Source organism: Cervus canadensis, chromosome 4, assembly GCF_019320065.1.
Source record: "Cervus canadensis isolate Bull #8, Minnesota chromosome 4, ASM1932006v1, whole genome shotgun sequence".
NCBI lineage: Eukaryota > Metazoa > Chordata > Mammalia > Artiodactyla > Cervidae > Cervus > Cervus canadensis.
This window is the reverse complement of record NC_057389.1, coordinates 30,817,361-30,845,143: the sequence shown is the minus strand read 5'-3', so window position 1 is coordinate 30,845,143 and position 27,783 is coordinate 30,817,361. Positions and strand designations below refer to the sequence as shown.

The 27,783-nt window shown below is 38.7% G+C and overlaps 2 protein-coding genes across 3 annotated transcripts in view; both read left to right on the top strand.

Annotated features, from left to right (window-relative positions):
- The window catches only part of TENM2 (teneurin transmembrane protein 2), a 1,360,160-nt gene that overhangs the window by 54,792 nt on the left and 1,277,585 nt on the right, over positions 1-27,783 (top strand). The gene's annotated exons all lie outside the window — the stretch shown is intronic.
- Positions 582-25,817, top strand: LOC122439586 (40S ribosomal protein S6-like). 2 transcript variants are annotated; one of them, XM_043464770.1, is made up of 3 exons: positions 582-586; positions 4,223-4,232; positions 25,154-25,817. In XM_043464770.1, the coding sequence occupies exons 2-3, from the start codon at positions 4,226-4,228 to the stop codon at positions 25,771-25,773; spliced, it is 627 nt and encodes a 208-aa protein (XP_043320705.1). In that variant the 5' UTR covers positions 582-586; positions 4,223-4,225; the 3' UTR covers positions 25,774-25,817. The 2 variants fall into 2 exon arrangements, with proteins under 2 accessions (XP_043320705.1, XP_043320704.1); XM_043464769.1 differs by lacking the exons at positions 582-586; positions 4,223-4,232 and having other exon boundaries at positions 25,007-25,817.

Below are 27,783 nucleotides of genomic sequence, written 5' to 3'. Positions count from 1 at the left end.
TTAAAAAATGATTTTTACCACTTTAAATAAAAATTCAACTAGAGAAAAATCTTTTGGATGACCCATTTTTTATGCATATTCAGTAAAGCAATATGCATATCTTTCTGACTATACATGCACCTTGACTTTCCTAAATCCTTAAGATAATTATAAAAGTAGGTATTTGCCTATGTCTAACAGCCTCGGTGATAAAATGCTGTATCAGAGTTTGGGCACTTCATGCCACTTAAGAGGGGGGTGGTCAGGGCAGGAAAGTGAGAGCACCTTGATCTGAACTCCATGAAGAAAACCTAGAGGAGATGTTAGGAATAGGACAATGACACTAGATATTTCAGTGTGCTTTCCTACTTTCCAGACCAGCCCAAATGATCCCCCAAAACACTGATGAATTTTGCGGTTTGATTTAGTCTAGAGAATTCAGCAGCAAAAACTAGTTCATCTATTCAGAGTTTTACTTCACTTATAGATATGTTAGAATTAAGGGATAAAGCAATTGATTGTCCCAAATTGACACCTGTCTCTGAAATCCTTCTTCTGACTTTAAGGAGGAAAAGACAGCAAAGAGAGAGGCAAGTGTCAATGTGAAGTTATTTTAAAGTAGTGGTTCAGGAAAATGAAATGAATTATGATTATTATATTCTTTCATAGTTGTTCCAAGTGACTCTTGAACTGTATTGATACTTTCTGAGTTTCTTTGAGGCTGAAAGTCATGGTTGGCTTGTTTATGTTTCACTTGATTTCAGGTTGACCACTCTAGTTACATCTTAGGGTCGCAGGGACCCTTAGCTGCCATAGAAATTAGCTCTGTCTTCTGAGGCTTCAAAATTCCTCCTCAAAAGGGAAAATATTCTTCTGGAGTAGGTTAAAAGCCTTTGTGTTGGTGGTTTTCTATTTTAAGTGAAAGTGCTTTCATATTTCTTGGTTTGTGGACCATGTTATATTTTGTAATAAATAGTACAACAAACCGACGTACATATTACATTGTTTTAGGATGGGTGGGAGCATATTAAACTGTCAGTTTTTTCATAGGCTGACTTTGCATTCAGGTGCCCAGATGCAGTTTGAAATCAAATAGCGATTTAATTTTGTTTTTCATTCTTTCCATTCCTAAAATGTCACCACAGACTCTACTTTATTTGAAACATATACACACAGAGATATTACTATGCATAGTAGTTCTTTAATTGTGGCATATTTCATTAGATTGCCTGCATTAATTCTACTCTATTGGAAAAAGAAAACTGAAAGCAACTACATGGTAGTTAACTTCATATGAATTTTCATGAGTAAATATAGGCACTGGCTTGATGTTATTAGATGAGTGATCCTCAAAAGTTCATTATTCGAGTCCTAATATGACCAAATGTGTAATTATAGAGTTGGCAGTTTAACAAGTCTGAAGAATTTGTGTTCATGCGTCTGCTGATTTAAAACTTTCATCTAAATTTAGATTCTTTGCTGTTAGACGTTGATAATGATATCATCCACCACCATTTTCTTTGTTCCATTGAGTTTCTTGTACTCTTGGTAGTATTTTCACAGTCTCTTAACTATCAGCCAGGTTACCCGTATTCATTTATTCAGTGATCATATAAGGAGAGAACTATTATTGAGGCTAATGACACAGTAGTGAAGGAAGTGAGGAGACTGCTCTCACAGGGCTTATATTTGAGGGGGGATTTGTGGGGAGACAGAAAGAAGCCAGGAAACAAATAATTGACTGTAGGGTGGTTTTAGATAGTGGGAGATCCTGCAAAGAAAATTAAACAGGGTGAAAATAAGATATTGCCTTGGTAGGACAGTCACCTTTAAGTATGCTGGTCAGAGAAGGCCTTTGGAGAGGGGGACATCTGCCCTGACTCATGCCTGGACAAGATCTGGGGGGAGGAGGGTTCTAGGACAGAGGTCCCCAACCATTTTGGTGCCAGGGACCAGTTTTGTGGAACACAATTTTTCCATGGACTAAAGTGGGTTGGGGTAAGGGGTGGGGACAGGGTTGGATTTAGGATGCTTCAAGCCCATTACATTTTTTTTTCATATTTTATTTAAATTTTTTTACATTTTATTTTTAATTGGAAGATAATTGCTTTACAATATTGTGATGGTTTCTGGCATACATCACCATGGATGAACCGAGAGCCTGTTATACAGAGTGAAGTAAGTGAGAAAGAGAAAGACGCGTATCATATATTAACATATATATACGGAATCTAGAAAGATGGTACTGATGACCCTGTTCGCAGGGCAGCAAAGGAGACACAGACATAAAGGACAGATTTTTGGACACAATGGGGAAAGGAGAGGGTGGGATGATTTGAGAGAGCAGCATTGAAACATATACATTACCACATGTAAAATAGATACCCAGTGGGAATTTGCTATATGACTCAGGGTACCCAAAGCCAGTGTTCTGTAACAACATAAGCCCCTCCCATTTATAATGCTGACGCTGACCTGACAGGAGGCAGGGCTCAAGTGGTAATTCGAATGTTGGGGAGCTGCTGTAAACAGAGGAAGGTTCGCTTGCTTACCTGCCACTGAGCTCCTGATGTGCAATCCAGTTCCTAACAGGACATGGACAAGTAGTGGTCTATGACCTGGGGGTTAGGAACCTGTCTTCTAGGATGAGGGAAAAACTGTTGCAAGGGTACCATAGGGAGACCAAGGTGGAAGGATGGTTTTAAAGTTTGGCACTTTGTTATTTATATCACACAAATAAAGTTGGAAAAAGATGATGCTCAACAGGTAAGTGGGGATCAAACTATTTCAGGCTGTGTGTGTGTGTGTGTGTGTGTGTGTGTGTCAGTCGCTCAGTCATGTCCAACTCTGCGTCCCCAAGGACTATAGCTTGCCAGGCTCCTCTGTCCATGGAATCTTCCAGGCAAGAATACTGGAGTGAGTTGCTACTCCCTTCCTCAGGCGTTTCTTCCCAACCCAGGGTTCCAACTCGGGTCTCTTGCATTGCAGGCAGATTCTTTACCATCTGAGTCACCAGGGAAGCCTTATATTTTAATTAAATTATGGATTTTCAAATTATATCAATAAAAGCCTTTGCTTTGAATTCTTACAGGTGTAAACATGTCCCCCCCACCCCTAATTGAGGTATGTTTCATGAAGTTTTACTCCCTCTACCTATTATTATTATTTTATATTATTGAGTGGAAAGGCAAAATGATGCTGGTGACTGTTTTCCTGAGGCACTGAATGTAGGATGTATTTAATTGTCTGCATAATCAGATGAATGTGTTTTGAGCCGTCCTGTTTTCCAAGGGCCTTATCCTGTTAACTATATGCACTTTCTCAAATTGTTTTTAATTTGCTGCTGTATTCCTAACCTTGGAAGCCTTCTTATTATCTCTCACCAGTCTTTGTCCCTCATAACCGATTTAATACTACCTGTAGGTTTAATTAACTTATTTATTTCTCTGGTCTGGACCATTAATAAAGATGTTAAGTAAGACCAGGCAGACCCTCCCACATTGAATATGCTTTGCCATTTATTTTATTTTGCTTTGGGATCCTCTGTTCTATTTTCAACAAAATACTCCTCTTTTAATCTAAACCAGGTTTGGAAAGCACATTGTGCAAATCCTTAGCGTCTATTTAAAAAAAAAAAAAAAGGTGCATAATGCCATATTTAAAGATTTATTGGTTTCTTCAGTCCTGCCGAGGACGTTTTGCATTGGATTTTGAGGAAGATTTTAGCTATCTACTCCACAGATGTTTTTGTTCGCCCCCGCCCCACACTCAACCCCATCCCCCACCCCTATTAGAAAAACAACCCCTCAGTATTGTTGCTCTACACGCTTTAAGTTATGATCATTTGATTTCTTGAGGCACTTTGATGATCATATCAGAAGAAACATTTTCTTGGTTGATCTCAGGTCCTAGACATCACTTGTATTTATTACTACTGTTTTTACTCAGTTCTCTGATTTAGAGTTTTTTGTTTTTAATGTGTTCATTTAGACCCTGGTTCAAATATATTCAAAAGTGAGACTAATGTTTTACAGATTCATCGCCAGTTGTTTCCAGTTAGTAGCAGGAAGTCACATTAGGACTGTCTTTGTTTTCTGTCTTAGGCCCTGATTACTCTCATTCTAACACAGGGTCTTAGCCCAACTGTGCAAAACTGCCTAGATGCCTGAGGACTTGTTCTGCCACTTTCCTATCACCAGCCACCTTCCTGTTAAGCAGCTGGAGGAGCTTAAAAGGGGAACAGAAAATGGAGGGTGAGCTTTCTGTAGGACCTTGTGAGGGGCAAGGAGTGGACCTCTCAGGCCCATCGAGCGAGTCCCCAGAGACTGACGGACCCAGGTCCCTTGCTGTCTGTTTGGCACAGAGTATGGTGCTGGGACCGTTCCTGGAGAGAGGGAGATGAGAGCCTTGATGAGGGAGCCAGGAGAGAGGCTGCTTGGGAAGGGCCTGTATTCCTGGCTTCTGCTGAAGAAAAAGATGTTAGTGTCTCCTGTGTGCTTTAGGGGAGGCATTTTCCTAGGGGAGGACTCTTAAAAGGCAAGACAAGCACAGGTGAAGAAGTGAAGACTGATAGGGCATTCCTTGGAGCAACCAATGGAGACATTGGCCTCCTGTGGAGCATCTGTGATGGAGACGTCCTCGTGATGGTGGATGGTGGGGGAGCAATCCTTGAGCACCCAGGCATTAAACATTTTTCATGACCAAGTGACTTCAAGGCCAGGTTACATCAGTGCTGATCATGTCAATTACTATGTTCCCTGCACCTTTTATCCTTTCTCTGCTTCCCGGCTCCAAATCTGAATGGATCAAAATTCAAGGCAGACAAACTAGGAATTGGGAAGGAGGAGAAACTCGAAGCAGTAAACAGAAATGAAAGGGACTGTGATGGCCCTTTTCCATGACCATGGAGTTTAGGCTCAAAACAGGACTGAAGGAGGAGAGAGGGGAATAATTTAAATTTAAATGAACTTTGAAGTTTTAACTAGTACCCAGGACTGGACATCTTAACTGTAGAAGGTAATTTTTTTTTTAATTGGAAAGCATTTTAGGTAACTAAAAGTCATTTAAGACTTTTATTGCCTCAAATAATTAGAAAAGTCATGGTATCAGGCTAGATTGTCCTTAAAGGAGAGAGAGAAGCCATCACAACAGGAATGGGCTTGAATGAGGTTCATGGTCAGGCCTAATTTTTTTAACCTGTGCCTTGTATAGCTCTATGTTTTCAACCTAACCTTTACCTTTTTGCTTTTAGAGATTACTGAGAATATAAACTAAGTGATGAGACTTCCTTTCAGTGTAGCAGCTCAGAAATTCCTTGATGTCAGCATGCTCAGTCTTTATTTGATATCTATACTTTGTCTCTTTGGTCTACAGAAATGAAGCCCAAATCTGGCTATGGAGAAATTCAGTGGGAAAAGTTAGCATCAGGAGAAGGTTGATGAAGGATCTGAGGTCCTTGCCACATGAAGAACAGATAGAAGGGCAAGGGGCATATTTAGCATGTGAAAAATAAAGAGTCTGGCACCCATCTTCATATATCATGGACGAAGGACTCTATTTAATTCCATATGCCTCCATAGAGTCTAACCTGAAGCATTCTAGGGAGGAAGATTAGATAATAACCAAATTACAACTTCAAAATGTCCAGAGCTGTTTACCTGGAGAGTAAACTAGGAGAGTAAACTGCTGTTGCTGCTGCCGCTAAGTCACTTCAGTAGTGTCCAACTCTGTGCGACCCACAGACGGCAGCCCACCAGGCTCCCCCGTCCCTGGGATTCTCCAGGCAAGAACACTGGAGTGGGTTTCCATTTCCTTCTCCAATGCATGAAAGTGAAAAGTGAAAGTGAAGCCGCTCAGTCGTGTCCGACTCTTAGCGACCCCATGGACTATAACCCGCCAGGCTCTTCAGCCCATGGGACGCTCCAGGCACGAGTACTGGAGTGGGTTGCCATTTCCTTCTCCGAGTAAGCTGCTATCTCTAGATATTTGCAAGTGGAGACTAACTGACTGAATACATGGGATGCCATGGGGGACCCTGCACTGGGGACATTCTTGGATGTCACAGCATAAGATCCCCTGCCCATGCTGAGGTTCTGGGTGTTGTTAGCATGTCCTTGAAGAGGCACTGCCCAAGAGCCCAGACCATCACAGCTCTGCACTTACCACTGTGATGTGCTCCTGAGGTACCTGTGCTCATAGCTCCTGCACTAACACCCTTGCACCATCACATCCAGTATGACCACTGCCCACACTGCAGTTGTGTAGCTGAATCTTCTTTTCCTTTCTGATTTTGGTAGCTGTAGACAGAAACAACACAAAAGACAGATGCAGTATTAATTACAAAAATAGAAGGTTGAAGCCTCACCAGGTTTTGATTTAGTGTTCTTAGAAACATCTTTGCATCTATAACGTGTGAAGCCTTATGTCAGTGTCAGCACTGGTTTCACTTTAAAGACTTAGTTTTCCCAAGTTATAAGTATTAATATATCTGTCATCAAAATAAAGGTTCTGAAATAAAGATTCAGTGTACAAAAGTTAATCTTTCATTGTGATAAGAAACGAGAAAAGTACAAGTCCTTACCTGCTCAGCGAATGCTTCACCAACATGCATCCTGAGGGGAGTTGAGTTTGAAGTCCCGGCAGCGTTCAACATGTCTCTTTGGGGATTTAGTTTCCAAATTGAGACTCTAATAATCTTCTGCTTCTGCTATTTACAATGGGAGTTCATCTGTCAGCATAAAGACACAGCCTTCTCTCTGGCAGCAGAAATAGGGCTTACAGGATACATTCATTCATCCATAAGTCTTTTTAAAGATGCAAACATGCTGTTATTTTCACTACATTAAAACGCATACACACACTCAAGTCTCTTCATCTTACACTCCTATCTAGCTAACACTACATTTATCTGCTTCTCAGCCAAACTTTCCAGGAGTTTTCTAAACTTGTGGTCTTCAATTTTTCTTAAAGAATACTTTATTTAACTCAGTACCTTGCAGATGTCAAATATTCTTAGTGTTAAGATCATTCCCAATATATGTTACTATCCCAGACATGCATACGCGCCCAGTCACTCAGTTGTGTCCAGCTCTTTGCACCCCATGGATTGTAGTCTGCCAGGCTCCTCTGTCCATGGGATTATTCTGGCAAGAATACCGGAGTGGGTTGCCATTTCCTTCTCCAGGGGATCTTCCCAGCCCCCACATTTCACTTGCCAAAACCCGGAAGTATACATGGTTGCCAGAGGAGATGAGTTTTGACATGAATCTTGAAGTTGAGTTTAAAAATGTAGGCAGAAGGCTGAAAGTGAAGTCCCCAGGTCAGACTCACGTGTGTTGTCTGAGTCTAACCACAGAGAGAGTGAACAGAAGTTTCCTTGTGGAGTTAGGGTCAGGAACACAGAAGGCAGACAAAGAATCAGCAAAAAAGAGATGAGATGCCAGACTTCCTATGAGAAGAAACACTAGCAGAAACTTAAAAGCAGTATTAATATTTGAGACATTAAATGTCTAATTGTGTCTGTTTTCCTTGTGTCTGGTTCTAGAAAATTCTTCTTTTCTAACACTTTACCTTGTAGAGGTCTGACTGAATTACCCTGCAAAGAAAAAAAAAATCTGTATAATGTGTTTTAATAAATGCTGAAAATTATACAAATAGTATTTCCTCCACTGACAGTTACAAATCTTACTTTAGAGTAGTTTGAAGGCTATAAGTACATTGAGTTTTAATAAATCTTTGAGATAAATTATTGATGATCATGAAGGCTCTCACACCGAAGCCAATGAGAACTATACCCCTGCAGTTTCATGAACATAAATTATGTCTATATATTATAAGTCTATTAGGAGAATCATGATTTCCTGCTGATGAGAGCTGTGGGTACATTCATTTTGCAACATGGTGGTCAGTTTTCAGTAACCCTTAGGTTATTAGATACTAATCAGATGCATTTTCTTTTTCATGCCACTTCAGGCCTTTGGTGAAAGGGGGACAGAACACAATAAATGAATACTGTGTACATGTAGATAGTAAATCATATAAACATTACATATCTCCTCAGCAATTGGCATTGAAGTTGTGAAAAGTCAGGCTCTATTCAGTGCAGTTCCCTGGGGGTATTCAGCATTTATCTGTCACTGGTCACTAATATCAGTGCAGATATGGGTCTCATTAAGAGTCATCTTAAGGAATAATACATAAGGGAAATAATATATAAGAGACATCTTAAGGAATGCCTTTGGTTGGGAAGATACCCCCAGCAGGTCATAATTTATGCAACCAACCCTAAGTAAAGATATCAAAATTCTATAACCACCACCAATGCATATGGAAGCAGAGTTCTTAAATCCAGATACTTGGGACTTGTGCAAGGAAACCATGAATAGGCTGATTTTCTTAGCTGTGAACAAATTGATCTTCAGTTTTCCCACCAAGTACCTAATTACCAAATAGGCAAGTTGTGCAAGTGCTCAGAGTCCTAGGAAAGCAGGGACACCAAAACATCCCTACCAATTAGCTTAAAAAAAAAAAAAGAAAGAAAAAACTTGAACTTTGTAATCAAAGGAATCTGGAAAAACTCCATTTTAATTTCCACACATACATGAAATTATGTGTTTTATGATTTAGTTGTTTTTTAATTACAAATGGAAGAGGAAGTACCAAATATTTTTAGGTTTTAGTGCCCTACAGATGTCTTCAGCTGACCTTGTTCTGCACTGAAATGGAAACAAAGTCCCTTTCTGAGAGTGCACAAGTATCCCAGGCTGTGTGCTGGTCCAACAGTGTCTTTGTGACCCAGAAGGTAATTAGTCTGAGCCCTGAAGGATGATTGGATTACCCTTATCGGCACGTGAGCTTGCAGCTTGACAGACATTATTAATGGTCATAAAAGTATCTGATCCCTTTTTAACACCAGCCTTAGCATTTGTCTCCCGACCTTGTGCAGGAGTTATTCCCACAGGCTGACCAATGTGCTGGGAGAAGATGAATTCCTTTTTATTGGTTTGAAATTTATTGTTCGTTAATTTCATTGATCAAAAGGAATAAAAGATCAAAGAAAGAGTAGCCCATTACATGAAGATACAAATCATTATTACTTTCTTTAATATTTTTGACATTAACATTAATCACTATGAATTATGGCGGTGCTCCTCTGGACGTAATGTGCAACTTCAAACACATTTTATTTGAACACTGCTTTATTGCTCACCATGTTACTTCAGCAAGTTTTCTTTTAGCTCTTTTAGCACAGTTTTTTCCCCCTCATTTGCAACCAAATGGGGGGAAAAGCATCATGCTTGTATCTCTAGAGTCTGTGATCACACATCTGTGTACCTGTATCTGCTTTTGCAGCAAAATACTTAATATTTAATAGACGTGACTGAGCTGTGTTCATTCCTCAATAAACCACACCGACTTGAAAGGCATATAAATATTCAGGATCTGTGGAATCAATGACAAATTTGACATTTGGCGGGGGGGGGGGGGGGGGGGGGGGGGGGGGGGGGGAACTTAGAGCCGTGAATGATAATAGGATTGTGCACTTGATTTGAAAATGGGAGGGAAAAGATAGAAAGACACCTCTAATGCATCTATAAAGATATGCATATCCGAGCCAAAGGACTGTTTTCCAAGACAATTTTATGTGGTTGTTTTAAAACTAAGTATGAAAGATTCAGTTATTTGTGTACTTTTGGGACAATGACTGGGAACAGTTTGTTATTTTTTCTTATTCAATACACACCTTTGGTTATTTATAACAAACAGAATTTTTTTCTTGGTCCCTTTTTTTTCTCTTTTAGTCCTTTCCTTTGAATGTCTGCCTGTGTGGTCAGTTGTGACCTCTTATAACAAAATAGATATGTGAAAGCTAGAGAGGTTTTTGAGACTGTTCTCGTCACCTCACTTTACAGGTGGAATGCTCGGATGAAGCAGAGATAAAGGGTTTGTCTAAGGATTCACAGTTGGCCAGGATCACTACTGGCTCTGGAACTACACATACTTGACTTCCAATTTACTGATCTCCAAAATAAATTTCATTTGTTCTATGGCTGAATTGCTTCAAAGGTATACTGATTGTTTTCAAAATAATTGAGGTTGCCTGTAAATCTGCTTGCACTTGAAACTGAAGGTCTTTGTCCATCAAATATCAAGTGGAATTCAACAAGCTTTTTCAATGCATCTCCTGTGTGGTAGGCCCTGTGCTGGGTACTGGAAAAAAAGCAAAATGACTGAAAAGGTAGCTTTTGATTTCAAAGTCTAGTGAGGCAGACAGACTCAGGCAAAAATCAAATTCCAACATAGTGTAAAGTACAAATGCTAGAAACTTCATGCTATTTGTGCGTGCATTCAAGGAAGAAAGATCTAATCTCTTGGCAAGATCAAGAACTATTTCAAGAAGATAATTCTTGAATGTATGAGGTACTGAAGAGAAAATAGGTGTTTTCTTGCCCCACCCCAAAAAAAAACAATGGTGGGGAGTGGCAATCAGAATGGAAAAGAAAATTTGAGTGTGCAAATATCCAGAGATGTGAAAAATTGCAGCATGTTCCCCACTGTGCAGGAGGTAAGGGGGCGGAGGTATGTGTGGTAGAGGATGGAGAAGACTGAAGAGGAAGACAGCAGCCACGTCCTCCACAGCCTGGCTAAGGAAACTGGCAAAGCCAGAGCCAGGTTTATGCAGATGTAAAGCATGATCTGATTCCTGGGTTAGAAATACCATCAAAAGGACAGTAGAGGTGGGAGTAGGACTGGAGACAGAGTGTGTAGCATCTCCTCGGCCCAGGCAAGAGTGACAAGGGCCTGGATTGTGACAAAGTGTGATCATTTGTTAGACAGGACTTGTCAGCGTGAGGAATTATGAGGGAGGAGGAAAAGGCTATCATGGAGACAGAAGCGTCAAGTATGACTTCCTTACTTTTGACTTCTGTGAATGGCATATGATATAAAGTGACTTGGAGGTGGGGAAGAAGGGTAAGAATACAGTAAGATCAGTTTTGATTATATTGAGCTTGAGGTCACAGCATTCATCCATGAGGTCATTGTGCCCAATCCCCAGTGGGATGTACAGTTCTGGTGAGAAATCTAGGTTGGTGGTATAGGTGAAGGAATCACCAATGTGAACTGGTCATTTAAGCTTGTGAGAGATGGTGAGCAGTCAGAGAGTACATAGAGAGGCAGCAGGGAGGAAGAACACACAACTCTCAGGGCCCCCAAAATTTCTGAGGTATTTAAAGGAAGAGCCAACTGTACAGAAGTCCACTAAGGGATGGAGAGTCAGCAGACTGAGATTTTAGAAAATAAGGGCAGAGTGTTTCAATGTACCAGAAACCTAAGGTCACAGTAGGGTGAGTGCTGAAAAGTGCATTTGATTTGTCCATTAGTGGAATATTGGTGACTTAAGCAAAGGCAGTTCCTGGCATGGTGGGGCAGTCTGTTCCAGAGACAAGACAAGAGATGGGCAAAGCCAAGCATAGATGACCCTGGGGAAAAATGTTGAGGTTTTAAGGATGTCAGTTTCCTCACAATTGAAAATCAAAATATCCCTTGATAATTGGCCCTTCAAATCTGCAGTTCTACTTCCTGGGATTCAACCAGCCACAGATCACATAATACTGTAGTATTTACTGGAAAAAAAAAATCTGTTTATAAGTGGACTCACCCATGCAGCTCATGTCCATGTTTTAGGGTCAGTTTTTACAGATAAAAGTTTCTAACACAAAGTGGTGATGGTCAGGAAAAAATGCAGGAGTCAAGGAATAGAGTGGGGGTAGGCAGATGGGAGTAGTTTTAGAGACTGATGGGGACAAAGACTCTATCTAGACTGGGACAGACTGGATTTAGAGGTGAGGGGGACTTCCCTTGTGGCTCAGCTGGTAAAGAATCTGCCTGCAATGTGGGCAACCTGGGTTCAATCCCTGGGTTGGGAAGATCCCCTGGAGAATGGAATGGCTACCCACTCCAGTGTTCTGGCCTGGAGAATACTATGGACTGTATAGTCCATGGGGTCACAAAGAGTCAGACATGGCTGAGCAACTTCCACTTTGAGGCATCCCCCATGGTTTAGCGTTAAAGAGTCCACCTGCAAAGTAGGAGACATAGAAGACGTGGGTTCCATCCCTGAGTCAGAAAGATCCCTTGGAGAAGGAAATGGCAACCCTCTCCAGTATTCTTGCCTAGAGAATCCCATGGACAGTGAGCCTGCTGAGCAACAGTCCATAGGGTCGCAAAGAGTTGGACATGACTGAAGTGATTTAGCTTGCACGGGACTATTAAAGGAGGATGTCCCTGGATAATGTGGTCTATAGCACAATGGGAAAGCTGCCTTTGATGAGGAGGAGGGAGCATGCACACGTTCAGACTACAGAGGAGGGTAGTGTAGATATAGACTTGTTTGAGTGAGAAGTACCATGGAAAATCCCCAAGACAGCATTGTTTTGAATAGCCATCCTGACTTACTGACTATGTGACCTTGGGCAACTTTTATTACCTCTCTTTTCTTCAGTCTTCTCATCTGTAAAATCATGACACTGATTATCTAAACCTTATTGAGTTACGTGGATTAAGTGAGTTAACACTTATCCAATTCTCAGTTCAGTACCTAAGGACAACATAAGTGCTTGAAAATGGCAGCTCTCATGAAAGAATGGCTGAAGAACTATCATCCTTACATCCTTCCTGATTTTTTTTTTTATTTCATTCTGCAAGTATAGCTTCTCTCCATTCCGTTTTCCTTCCCCAACCTTGCAGCCCTACCATGGCATCTTCCTTATCCATTTATGTTGTCACTCTTTAGAGTTGGAAGTTCATTTATTATGAATGGCTCCCTCCTCCTTTTCAAAGGCAGCTTTCCCACTGTGCTATGGACCACATTATCCAGGGACATTCTCCTTTAATATTCCCCACTCACCTCTAAATCCAGTCTCTCCCAGCCTAGAGTCTTCTTCCTTATCAGTCTCTAAAACTACTCCCATCTGCCCATCCCCACCCTATTCCTCTTATATTTAAGTTTGTACCTGGTTCAAAGAAAAAGTGCAACTAGTCTATCATTATCAAGCTGTCACTTTTTCCCCAGTTCATTCACTCAGCTTGTTTGCATGTATCAACTGTAAGCCGGGCAGAGAATGAATCACAGTGCTAAGACACACCTGTCCATTTCGGGACAGCAAAGAGAATGCTACCTCCCGTGGCAAAACAGTAGTTATTTGCCCAAACACTGAACTCTGGACACAAGGAATTCAGTCTGCACTTTCCAAGAATGATCGTTGCTTGACTCTTCATTTGTACCTTGAGACGAGTTGAGTGATGGCAGGGGGTGAGTGGAGTAACCCATACTCATCTTCTCTGACCAGTTTTTCCTGGACGGTAAAGATCAATTGTCTTCAACGTGATGCTCAACTATATTTCTTAGAGCTGTCTCACAATTTGTCAGAGTTCCTTAAAACATCCCAATATAGCCACTTACAGCACACAGAGGAAAAGGTAACTAATCAAGAACTCACTGGAAGAAAAGGCAAAGGAGTCCCCTTCTAAATCACAGTCACACTGATAATAACCGTGTATGAACCCCTGTCACCTTTCTTCCTGCTCATTCTCTCACACACAAACACTCTAAGAAGTATAACAAGAGTTTTCCCCCTAAATATTTTGTATATTTCCATGGTGAAAAAGAATCTTGTGATTTATTAGTCCATTGAAAACCCATTAAAGATTCACTCACTTTGATTAAATGGCACCATTTTAAAGGTTAATCAGTGTCATTTTTTATATTTAAAACTTAAAGGTACAGTGCTTCTTACTTACTGAAAATTATCACCAACAAATGGAATGTGAACAGTTGTTGAAATGCATGGTTACTAAAAGTGTGGAATAAATAGTGTGAATCCTTTCTTGGTCAGAGTCTATGGGTCAGTACACTACTAATAATACAAATTTTTCTCACTTCTAGTAACTCCAAGATCAGTATGAGTGTCCCTGTTTATAGTTTTCTCCATGCATCTCTATACTAAGCAGGTTGAAGAATTTCTTCTTTCTCTGTCCTTTGATTTCCAGCAAACTGTTGGTAAATCTGTCATCAGCAAAGTGGAAACCTGTGCCCTAGTCTAATGGAGAAATACTCTGTTTTTCTTTATATAGTTTTTATTACAATTTTCTTTACTCTCATTATTTTTAATTTTTATTTTATAAATATCTAATCATTCTTCTTGTAAATAGGAAGAAATCATCACAGACAAGAATAGGGTCATCTTTGACCTTCATCCCCAATCTAGGTTCCCTCCCAGCTTCTTTGCTCAGCTTAGTATGCAGGTAATCATTCTGCTTTTTACCATCAAAACAGCATTCAGTGGGTGTTCATCTGTACATTTTTCAACCTCTGATATGTCCTAGAGATAGCTTATTTTGCCTCCATAATTTACCATGTGAGACTTACAAAATAATTTCAAATGAGTTTTGGAAAGGTTGAGAAGAAACCCTTCACATGTAAATCAATTATGAGTAGGTATTAGAAGTTAAATCCTGCAACTATTTAAGTAAGCTGCTTGGCTTTAGCAGGTGATAAGAGAGAGGCTGGTTTGTATTCTCTCTTGAGATCTTGACAGTCTCCTATCCTGAAATTCTGTTTTGAAGACTTTCCCCCATTTGTCTGTGTAGAGTGTGGTTTCTTTGCTGATGACTCTCATCATAGTAAGTCTTTAGTTGTAAGAACCAAGTGGTGACGTTCCTGATATGATTACCTGGTTTTTGCTTTTTGATGAATCCTGCATCAGGGAACAAGCATCCTCTTTTAATATAATACAAGCACACTAGTGTTGGATAGCTTATCTGTGCTTCTTCTCTAGAGAGAGAAGGAAGAAAGACCCTATAGCAAATGCCTGTACACAGCATGCTCTTTTTTTGTGTAAAACGTATTGAAGAAGCAATACCACTTTGATAGTGCTATGCTCCGTGGCTTTGCCACAGATAGAAGAATTCAATAAGAAATTTTAAAAAAATCTAGATGAATTTAATCTGTATTCATGAATAATTATTTGGCTATGATTCCCTTGTTTACCAAGTAATTATGGTTTTAAAATCTGTTTGGGTTAGCATTTAGCATTTCTCCATCCAAGAGAATCATAACATTGATGGAATATCTATCAGCCCATTCTTATGAGCTAAAGTAATTAAAAATTTCTTTATTATTCTCTGAATGATAGTAACCTATAATAAATTTGAAATGAGTTGTTCAAATATTGACTATCAAAGCAGTATCCTTCTGCTTTCTGAATGAGGCAAGGGGGAGGTGGGAAGAATTTGAGGAGTTTTATAAGTCTTTAATGACACTCATGATTTCAGAATCACCCATACATTGGAAAAGAAATGAATAAGAGATTTAGGCACACCACACATACCGAGGAACAAGCACAAAATTATATGCAGTGTGATCTCAATATTCATCAGCTGTACATAAATGAACTTAGAGTCTGAACTTCAGAAGCGTCAAACTATAGGGCTGTTATGCAGTGTCATGGGCTTCCCAGGTGGTTCAGCGGTAAGGGATCTTCCTGCCAGTGTCAGAGACGCAAGAGACATGGGTCTGATCTCTGGCTTGGGAAAATCCCCTGGGGTGGGAAATGACAACCCACTCCAGTATTCTTGCCTGGAAAATTCCATGGACAGAGGAACCTGGCGGGCTGCTGTCCATGGGGTTGCAAAGAGCCAGACACAACTGACAGACTGGGCACCAGGATGAGTTCTTCAGGACTTCTTTCTTCTGATTAACTTAAATCAGGAGATCCACCCCTTTGAAAATGTGCCCCATCTCATTGTTTTGTTGTTTTACTGGCTAAGTCCTGTCTGATTCTTTTTTCAACCCCATGGACTGTAGTCCATCAGGCTCCTCAGCCCATGGGATTTCCCAGGCAAGAATACTGGAGTGGGTTGCCATTCCCTTCTCCATGGGATCTTCCCCACCCCAGAATCAAACCCACATCTCCTGCATTGGCAGGCAGATTCTTTACCACTGAGCCACATGGGAAACCCATCTCATTACTATATATAAATGAGCAGACATTTATAAAATTGTTGCTGTTAAACAAAAACACCTATTTGTGCTACTTTCTATCTTGAGTTACTTTCTAAATTAGGTACAATTCTGTAGGAAATTAAAAAAAAAAAATTCTTCCAACAAAATGAGGGCATTGAACCAAAATACATCTCGGGTCTGAGTGCTACCCCTGTATAATAACTCTAAGATAGCTATCATTCCAATAAAGATTCCTTGATTTGTTTTCCTCTGAAAATGTTGTTTGAAGCTATTGAGAATTTTTTGCAAGTGAGGATGGGGGAGTAGAGATAGGGGTTCTCAGCAGGTACTAGGAGAATCGTGTACTTTTTTTTTTTTTTTTTGAGAACCACAATGTTGAAACCACGTAATTACATGGTAACTGTTGACCTTGTAATTACACGGTAAGCGCCTGTAGTGACAAGATAAATGCGTGGTTATTTCAGTCTTTTAAACCGTAGGGCCACCGTGCGGCCCTGACAGTGTAAGCTACATAGTAATTTATTTGTAGAATAAATAGTGCTTATCCACGGTAATACCCACACATGTGTGGTGCTTGCTACACAGACCCATAGAAACATGGCAAATCGGTGCCCTCTAGGCACTTTTATTGAAATGCATGCACAAGCCACATGCATCCATATCACTAGAATTATTTATTTGTGGACCATTTGGGGGGTCTTCATCACTACCCTTTTCCGAAAATGCCCTGGTCTCTACATAAGTAGAGTGAGTGCTTTTTACTGCTCATTCTTTTTGATGTTGTTGCAACAGCATGTAATCATATGGTTTATTGACTGGGCAGTCCTCTTGTCTTTATGGATTTACTTCACTCAATGGCGCTTTTGTAAAAAAAAAAAAAAAATGCACATATATCAAACAACATTTTAACAAGTTTTAAGTGATTGTCTTTATGTGATTTTGCACTAGAAATAGTAGTCGTGAAGAATTTCCTAAATCACAAGTGCTTTTGTAATGTAAACACTAACGGGTAGGTTAATGCTAAACTTTACTGAATGCATATTAAGCCCTAGGATATCATGATGATTTGACCGTGTCTACTCAAGTTCGGATTTCAACATACTGAATGTTTTTTGACAATTTGATAAGAACTGAGAGGATAGATGACTGCTTTTCCAGTCACTTATTCATTCAAAATATTTGTTTTCAGTCTCTCCATTGTACCAGATCCTATACTATGTAGTCTTTAGTGACTGAGTATAATGTGAAAGAAAATTGAACCATTTACTTCAATCTATTGTATAAAAATGATTCTCTTTGTTGTTGTTGTTTAATCGCTGGGTTGCATCCAACTCTTTTGTGACCCCATGGACTGTAGCCTGCCAGGCTCCTCTGTCCATGGAATTCTCCAGACAAGAATGCTGGAATGGATTGCCATTTCCGCTTACAGGGGATCTTCCTGATCCAGGGATGGAATCTGTGTCTCCTGCATTAGTAGGCATGTTCTTTACCACTGAGTCACCAGGGAAGACCATAAAAATGATAGGAAGCATTAAATATAATGGAAATCAATTAAAGGTGTCCAGTCATAAAAGCAAAGGAGGGCTAGTGATGAAGGAGAAGAGTGTTCCAGGCTGGGGTATAGCATGGTACAAATATCCAGGGACAAAGGAGAAATGACATGGGAAATTTGAAGCCTCTAAGTCTGGAACTTGGACTTTGAGAGGCTGAGCTTGTGAAGAAAAGATTCTCAAATACAGGCTCTGTTCTTCAAGCAACCTTAAAGCGGGGCATTGGGATTTCATCCCGATGTCAATAAGCATTAAAGAATGCAAACAGAATGTAACACCTAGAGCATCAGAAGTCCCTCCCCTATTCTGACTGCGTAGTTCTTCATTCTGGAGTGTTGAGTGCTGCCACCCTTAGTTAATATTATACGTTTGTCTGGGTCCAATGTAAATGCAAGGTTGGGTAGACTGATGACACTGGAAGAACCAGTCTTGAGCTATTAATTGGCCCAGGTATAGTCAAGATGCTTATAATTGGATCCTGAACTCGATGTTTTACAGACTAGTGTTTATCAGTTCTGTAGGTGGAAGTTTGTCAGCCTGAAGGTGGTTTCAGCTCATGAGACATACTTCAGTCTTCCCTTGTCTGAAACCTTCAATCATTCAATAAATAAGCCACTGGCATTTTTCCCCTGTGGCCTCTGTGTTGATCCTCTAACCACCACTCAGTTTTCACACGGCGTATTTGTTCCTTTTTCTGACAAGGCTTTGCAAGTGAACCTCCCCAGGAGAGACTATATATGTGAACCACTCCGAAGGGCTTATGGAAAGCTAAATCGGGACTGTTTTTCTTAGCACATCAGTGTATGATCAGGAGAAAAGAAGAAAAAAAGCAAAAGGCAAACTTTTGTTTGGATTCAAATGTCATCTTTGCCTGTGCCGCATTTATTTTTATTTCCTCTCTGACAAGGAATGTTAACTTTCCAGGAAAACTCAACTTCTCTAAGAACAGCCAACACAAACAATTTTTTTAAGGTGTGATTTTCCTTGAGGCTGTGATTTTATCATTTGGAGGGAATGGCAAGTTGGAATAAAAGAAAGCTTGGAGTGTACATTTCCTTCACTAGGACATCAGCTTGCATCATGCTTTGGATATTGTAGCTATAGTTTTCCAATCCTTTGGCTCTTAGGAGACCCTGATGTGAAACAAAATGGAAAACTCTATTCACATTCTCTTAGGGTCAGATCTCCAGGAAACATGGGGAAGGTGAGAGGAACTTCTGCTTGCTCATGACACATTCTAAAACAGGCATGATCTCTGAATATATTGGCATGGTCAGCTTTTGATATTGGGACAAGGTGGCTATTCTGAAATGAAAGCAACATTTTCCTAAAAGGGAAAAAAATGTCTACTTGGGTATGATGTTCTCAAAATAGTTTTTATATAAAGTATTCAACTAAACAAGAATCTGAATTCCCTAATTTTGTGACCTTGTATCTTCCATATCACAGATCAAAGACAATATATTGTTGTTCAGTCACTAAGCTGTGTCTGACTCTTTGTGACCCCATGGGCTGCAGCACACCAGTTTATATAAGACAATATATATTTATTTCTATTTTTTCATTTCATTTAAAGGTTAAATAGTTTTCTCTATTCCTTCAGTATGTTAAGAGAGACCCATTTTCTCTTGCAGGATTTTCTTAGTACTTTTGAATTTGAATGAATATCTTCTGCTTATAATGTGTATATGTTTTACAATTTGTAGCATAAACAACTGGCAGGTAAAGCCGTTCATGTCCTCTGCTTATTATGACAAAAGATTAAGCTCATTTATAGATGGTGTTTGCATTTTAACCCTATCTTCCTATTTCTTTTATAATCATAATCTGTATCAATGATAGTTATTTAGAAAATAGAGTAGGAGAGGTGGAGAATAGCTCAAGAATATAATTGCACTAATATTTATAATGTGTGACATCTTGAATTCTACCCAGTACTAGAGCTTTACATTTTCTTTGAACTTTTACTATTAATGATATTCAGACTGCAAAAAAAAAAAAAAAGAAAAAAAGGTTGAAATGCCAACATCATATTGGAAGACAAATTTACATTTCATTCCCAACACCGTAATTTAATAAAAGTTTTATGGTGTTATGGGTACTTAATTATGCTCGAAGCAGAGCTGGAATTTAACATTGTTCCACATACAGAGAAGATTTGGTGGTGCTTTATTTTAAAAAGATCCTTTGAAAAAGCCTTGTAGTATGTGATACACCAAATATGCTGCTTTTAAAAGACACTTTGGAAAATAGTGAATTACTTAAATTGTATTTCATTTCTGTTACAGACAATAAACTCTTATAATTCACTTAAGGTGATTTAATATCCGAGGTTACTGGATTATCATACACTGAAATATATTCATTCCTCTTAGAATTGCAGTTCTGTTGATGTTACTGTGATATAGACTGTGCACGCAGCTTTTATATTGTAAGCTAAGACATGAATTTTCTCACATTTTTTTAAAGTAAACATTATTTAATTCTCCTGGGCACCCTTGGAGATAGATTTTACCACCCCTTCCCTCTTCTCATATCTAATCTGCAGTTCTATTGATTAGATCTTTTTAAAACGCAGTGAGAATCATGTTATCCTCCTCTACTTAAAATTGCTCAAAGCCTTCTTCCCCAGTGTTGACACAATCTAGTCTAAACTGCCACTTACAGTTCTCCAGTCTGGCTTCCCCCTCCTTTCATTTGCATCCCTCACATCCCAGCAAAACTCCAGTTCTTGGAACAGGACCTCTCTGCACCCTCATTGCTTCATGCTGTTTCTTCTGGTAGAATTCTTCCCCTCTTCCCATTTCAACCTGATGATTTTTTTCATCTTTCCAGACTTGACCCATATGCCACCTCTTTTTCAGACAAAAGTTTTTCTCCAACATTGGCTTCCTTAACTATATTCTTTATTTTCCTTTACATTTAGACTTACAAAAGATTTTTTTTTCTTATATATGTGGCATCTCTGTGTTAACTTCCAAGATCCTTGTCAGAAGACTCCATATCTCATACATGCCCTGAAGCATTTACTTGTACAATGTCTTCTGCATAGTAGCCACTTCGTTGTTGTTTATGGAATGAATAGACATCTGCTTCACATTTGGAGCAGATGTTTGTAGGTGATGAAAGCTACTGAGTTACCACATCTCTTTTCCTTTGAATAAATTTTACTTAATATCGTCATTTAAACTGATTATAGTATCAACACTATAACTCTATACTATTAACAACTATTACCCTTACGTATGCACAAACTCTTTCATCATTCAGTTTCAGTTCAGTTCAGTCGCTCAGTCGTGTCTAACTCTTTGTGACCCCATGAACCGCAGCATGCCAGGCCTCCCTGTCCACCACCAAGTCCCGGACTCCACCCAAACCCATGTCCATTGTGTCGGTGATGCCATCCAACCATCTCATCCTCTGTCGTCCCCTTCTCTTCCTGCCCTCAGTTTTTCCCAGCATCAGGGTCTTTTCCAGTGAGTCAGCTCTTCGCATCAGGTGGCCAAAGTATTGGAGTTTCAGCTTCAACATCAGTCCTTCCAGTGAACACCCAGAACTGATCTCCTTTAGGATGGACTGGTTGGATCTCCTTGAAGTCTAAAGGGCTCTCAAGAGTCTTCTCCAACACCACAGTTCAAAAGCATCAATTCTTCAGTGCTCAGCTTTCCTTGTAGTCCAACTTTCACATCCATACACGACTACTGGAAAAACCATAGCCTTGACTAGACGGACCTTTGTTGGCAAAGTAATGTCTCTGCATTTTAATATGCTGTCTAGGTTGGTCATAACTTTCCTTCCAAGGAGCAAGCCTCTTTTAATTTCATGGCTGCAATCACCATCTGCAGTGATTATGGAGCCCAGAAAAATAAAGTCTGACACTGTTTCCCCATCTATTTGCCATGAAGTGATGGGGCTGGATGCCATAATCTTAGTTTTCTGAATGCTGAGCTTTAAGCCAACTTTTTCACTCTCTTCTTTCACTTTCATCAAGAGGCTCTTTAGTTCTTCTTCACTCTCTGCCATAATGGTGGTGGAATCTGCATATCTGAGGTTATTGATATTTCTCCTGGCAATCTCCAGCTTGTGCTTCCTTCAGCATGGCGTTTCTCATAATGTACTCTGCATATAAGTTAAATAAGTAGGGTGACAATATACAGCCTTGACGTACTCCTTTTCCTGTTTGGAACCAGTCTGTTGTTCCATGTCCAGTTCTAACTGTTGCTTCCTGACCTACATATAGGTTTCTCAGGAGGCAGGTCAGGTGGTCTGGTATTCCCATCTTTTTCAGAATTTTCCACAGTTTATTGTGATCCAAACAGTCAAAGGCTTTGGCATAGTCAATAAAGCGGAAATAGATGTTTTTCTGGAACTCTCTTGCTTTTTCGATGATTCAGTGTATGTAGGCAATTTGATCTCTGGTTCCTCTGCTTTTTCTAAAACCAGCTTGAACATCTGGAAGTTCATGGTTCACATATTGCTGAAGCCTGGCTTGGAGAATTTTGAGTATTACTTTACTAGGGTGTGAGATGAGTGCAATTGTGAGGTAGTTCGAGCATTCTTTGCATTGCCTTTCTTAGGGATTGGAATGAAAACTGACCTTTTCCACAACTGCGGCCACTGCTGAGTTTTCCAAATTTGCTGACATATTGAGTGCAGCACTTTCACAGCATCGTCTTTCAGGATATGAGATAGCTCAACTGAAATTCCATCGCCTCCACTAGCTTTGTTCATAGTGATGCTTCTTAAGGCCCACTTGACTGCACATTCCAGGATGTCTGGCTCTAGGTGAGTGGGAGTGATCACACCTTTGTGATTATATGGGTCGTGAAGATCTTTTTTGTATAGTTCTTCAGTGTATTCTTGCTACCGCTTCTTAATATCTTCTGCTTCTATTAGGTCCTTACCATTTCTGTCCTTTATTGTGCCCATCTTTGCATGAAATGTTCCCTTGGTATCTCTAATTTTCTTGAAGAGATCTCTAGTCTTTCCCATTATATTGTTAGGAGTTCCTAGTTGGTTAAAAGTGTCCATTTATCCATCTACTTTTTACAACAGAGTATTTATCTTTTATGTTAACCACTTCATCATTTTGTATGGTTGCATGACTAACACAGGTATTCCCAGGCATAGCTATTTTGAGAGTGAGGTTGGTTTTTTTTTTTCTTAATAATTTTTCTTTTTAAAAGCAATTTTAGGTTCCCAATAAAATTAAAAGAGTTCCCATAAATCCCCCATCCTTAAGCACTTGCAATCCCCTTCACTGTCAACATACCAGACCTGAATGGTGCATTTGTTTCAAGTTGTGAACCTAAATCGTAGAAGGAAATGGCAACCCACTCCAGTATTCTTGCCTGGAGAACCCCAGGAACAGAGGAGCCTGGTGGACTGCCATCTATGGGGTTGCACAGAATCGGACACGACTGAAGCGACTTAGCAGTAGCAGCAGCAGCAGCAACGAACCTAAGTTGACATTTCATTACCGGTAAAAGTCCATAGGTTACATTAGGGTTCACTTTTGTTTTAGACGTTCAATGGATTTCAACAAATGTATAATGACATGTATCTACCACTATGGTATCATGTAGAATAGTTTCACTGCCTTAAAAATCCTCTATGTTCTACTTATTCATCTTTTTTCCTCGCCACTAACCACAGGCAACTGCAAAACTTTTTACTGTCTCCATAGTTTTGCCTTTTCCAGAATGTCATATAGTTGGAATCATGCAGTGTGAAGTGCTTTCAGACTAACTTCTTTCACTTAGTAATAGGATATAAGTAGTTTCCATTTCTTTTCATGACTTGATTGCTCATTTCTTTTTAGTGCCAAGTGAAATTCCACCATCTCGATGTACCATAGTTTATCCACTCACCTGCTGAAGGACACCTTGGTTGCTTCCAAGTTTTGGCATTTATAAATAAAACTGATATAAACTTTAATGTGCAGATTTGTATAGAAATAAATTTTCAGTTCATTGGGGTGGATACCAAGGAGTATGAATGTCAGATCTTATGGTAAGCTTATATTTAGTTTTGTGAGAAACTAACAAACTTTCTTCTAAAATGACTGTGTCATTTTGCATTCACAATAGCACATGAATTAAAATATTCTGTTGCTCTGCATTCTCACCAGCATATATTGTCAATGTTCTGGCTTTGGGCCATTCTAATAGGTGCATAGTGATATTATTTTTCATTTGTAATTCCTTAATGTTATATGATGCAGAATATCTTTTCATATACTTATTTGCCATCTGTGAATAGATTTTGCTGTTCAGGTCTTTTGCCGATTTTTAAAATAGGGTTGTTATTTTTGTTATTGTTGAGTTTTAAGAGTTCTTTGTATATTTTGGATAATAGTATGTCACATTTATCAGATTCAGATGTGTCTTTTGCAAATACCCTCTTTCAGTCTGTGACTTCTCCTATCATTCTCTTTACATTTCTTTCATAGAGCAGAATTTTTAAAAAAATTTTAATCAAGTCCAGGTTATCAGTTATCTGTTTCATGAATCATACTTCTGGTGTTGTATATAAAAATTCACACCCATATCAAGGATCATCTAGGGTCATCTAGTTGTACTCTCTGTTACCTTCTAGGAATTTTATAGTTCTGTGTTTTACCTTTAGATCTATGATTACCTTGACTTAATCTTTGAAGGGAGTAGGATCTGAGTTTAGATGTATTTTTTGCATGCCATGTCCAGTTGTTCTGCTACCAATTGTTGAAGAGACTGCCTTTGCTCCCTTGTATAGCTTTTTGCCTTTATTAAAGTTTAATTGACTATATTTATGGGTCTATTTCTGAATTTCCTATTCCACTCCATAGATTTATTTGTTCTTTCACAATAATACAGTGTCTTGATTACTATAACTTAATAATAAGATTTTGATTGTGATTACATTGACTCTATATATAAAATTGAGAAGAACTGACCTCATGATAAGACTGAGTCTCCTATTCATAAATACAGAATATCTCTTCATTCATTTAGTTCTTCTTTGATATCTTTTATCAGAGGTTTGCACTTTTCCTCAGATACTTCTTATTTAACTCTAAGTAATATATTTATTAATATGCATAGAATTGTGTTTTCAATTTCAATTTTCATTTATTAATTGATGATATATAGTAAAATGATTAACTTTTGTATGTTAACCTATATCCTGCAAACCTGCTATAATTGCTTATTAGTTCCAGGACCTCTTTTTGTTGATTCTTTTGGGCTTCCTACATAGATGATCATGTCATTTACAAACAAAGACTATGTTATATTTTCTTTTCTAATCTGTATAGCTTTCATTTCCTTATCTTGTCTTAATTCATTATCTAAGACTTACAGCTAAAAAGCAATAGTGAGAAGGGACACCCTTATTTTTTCCCTAATCTTAATGATAATGCTTCAAGTTTCTCATCCTTAAGATGGATGTGCTCTTTTTCGTGGCGCCTCGGAGGCTGTCGGCCACTTCAGAATGAAGCTGAACATCTCTTTCCCGGCCACTGGCTGCCAGAAACTCATTGAAGTGGATGATGAAAGAAAACTTCGTATCTTCTACGAGAAGCGCATGGCCACAGAAGTTGCTGCTGACGCTCTGGGTGAAGAATGGAAGGGTTATGTGGTCCGAATCAGTGGCAGGAATGATAAGCAGGGTTTCCCCATGAAGCAGGGTGTCTTGACCCATGGCCGAGTTCGCCTGCTACTGAGTAAGGGGCATTCCTGTTACAGACCAAGGAGGACTGGAGAGAGAAAGCGCAAATCTGTACGGGGTTGCATTGTGGATGCCAATCTGAGTGTTCTCAACTTGGTCATTGTGAAAAAAGGGGAGAAGGATATTCCTGGACTCACTGATACTACAGTGCCTCGTCGCCTGGGTCCCAAAAGAGCTAGCAGAATCCGCAAACTTTTCAATCTCTCTAAAGAAGATGACGTCCGCCAGTATGTTGTGCGAAAGCCCCTAAACAAAGAAGGTAAGAAACCTAGGACTAAAGCACCCAAGATTCAGCATCTCGTGACTCCACGAGTTCTGCAACACAAACGCCGGCGTATTGCTCTGAAGAAACAGCGTACTAAGAAAAACAAAGAAGAGGCTGCAGAATATGCTAAACTTTTGGCCAAGAGAATGAAGGAGGCCAAAGAAAAATGGCAGGAACAGATTGCCAAGAGACGGAGGCTGTCCTCTCTGAGAGCTTCTACTTCTAAGTCTGAGTCCAGTCAAAAATGAGATGTTCTAAGAGTAACAAATAAATAAGATCAGACATCAAATCTTCCAAAAAAAAAAAATGGATGTTAGCTGTATTTTTTAAAAATATGTTCTTTATTAAGTTGAAGAAAATATCCTTTATTCTTAGTTTGGTGAGAATTTTTTTTTTTTTTTATCATGAATGGGTGTTGCAGTTTGTCAGGCTTTTTCTGAACTTATCGATATGATCGTGTGATTTTTCTTCTTTAAACTTTTGATGTGATGGATTACATTAACTGACTTCTGAGTATTGAATCATCCATGTATACCTGGGATGAATCCCATTTTATCATGTTCTATAATTCTTTTTCTACATTTTGGATTCCGTTTGTCAATATTTTTTGGATATTTCTGCATCTACATTCATGAGTGATATTGGCTTGTAATTTTCTTGTAATGACTTTGTATTAGGGCAATGTTGGCCTCACAGAATGAGTTATAAGTATTTTCTCTGCTTATATCTCTGGAAGATATTGTAGAGAACTAGACAGAACTAGTATAATTTCTTCCAAAATCTTTGGTAGAACTCACCAGCAATTCCATTAGGACCTAATTGTGTGTGTGTGTGTGTGTGTGTGTGTGAAGATTATTAATTAAGGACAATTTCTTTAATAGATATAAACTTATCCAGATTGTCTATTTAATCTTGTGTGAGTTCTGACAGATTGTGTCTTTGAAGGGATTGGCCCATTTCATCTATGTTGTCAAATTAGGGGCATAGTGCTGTTCATAATATTTATTATTATCCTTTTAGTGTCCATGGAATCTGTATAGTATTCTCATTTTCATTTCTGATGTTTGTAATTTGTGTCTTCTCTCTCTGTTTCTTAGTTGGCCTGGCTAGAATCTCATTGATCTTAATTGTTTCAAAGAACAAGTTTTTGGTTTAGTTGATTTTCTGTATTGATTTCCTGTTTTCATTATCATTGATTTCTGCTAATTTTTGTCATTTATTTTTGTCTGCTTACTTATAATTTTATTTGCTCTTATTTTTATATTTTTGTAAGGTAGAACCTTATTGATTTGGGATCTTTCTTCTTTCCCAATACATAAATTCAGTGCTATAAATTTTATTTTAAGCTTTGTTTTAGCTGCATCCTATGCATTTTGATAAGTTGTATTTTCATTTTCATTTAATTCAAAATATTTAAAAAGTTTTCTTGAGATTTCTTTTTTGACCATGTGTTACTTAGAAGTGTGTTATTTAATCTACACATATTTTAGGATTTTCCAACTATTTTTCTGTTACGGCTTTCAAGTTTGATTCCATTGTTGTTTGAAAGGAGACATTTTATTTTTTATATACATTTTTAAATTTGTTATGGTGTGATCCCGAATGGGTCTATCTTGGTGAATGTTCCATGAGAGCTTGAAAATAGGTGTAATCTGCTGTTGATGATGGAAGTGGTCTGTAGATGTCAGTTATATCCAGTTGGTTGATAGTGCTATTTAGTTTAACTGTATCCTTAGTGATGTCCTGCCTGGTGGCTTTGATCTGTCGATTTCTCATAGAAGAATGTTAATGCCTCCAACCGTAGTAGTGGATTAATCTATTTCTCCTTATAGCTCTAACCATTTTTAGTATAACAGATTTTAATGCTATTTTGTTCTACATTACACAAGAAGGATTGTTATATACTCATGGAGTTTTGATTCTTTTATTATTATGCAATGCCCTTATTATCCCTGATAAGTTCCTTGCTCTAAAGTTTCCTCTCCTTCTCAGTCTGAAATTAATATAGTTATTTCTACTTTCTTTTGGTTAGTAAATTATCATAGTATATCTTTCCACATCTTTACTTTTAAGCTATATGTTATAAAAACCATATAGTTGGGTCTTATTTCTTTATCTACTCTGACCATTTCTGTTTTGTAATTTATGTATTTAGACCATTGACTTTTAAAGTAATTATTAATATAGTCAGATTAATATTTACTATAATTTTTACTCTTCTCTGTTGTACTTTTTCTTTATTTCTATTTTTATGTTCT

Excerpts from the sequence above, each read along its gene's own strand:
- LOC122439586 (XM_043464769.1), top strand. The coding sequence starts at position 25,024 with ATGAAGCTGAACATCTCTTTCCCGGCCACTGGCTGCCAGAAACTCATT.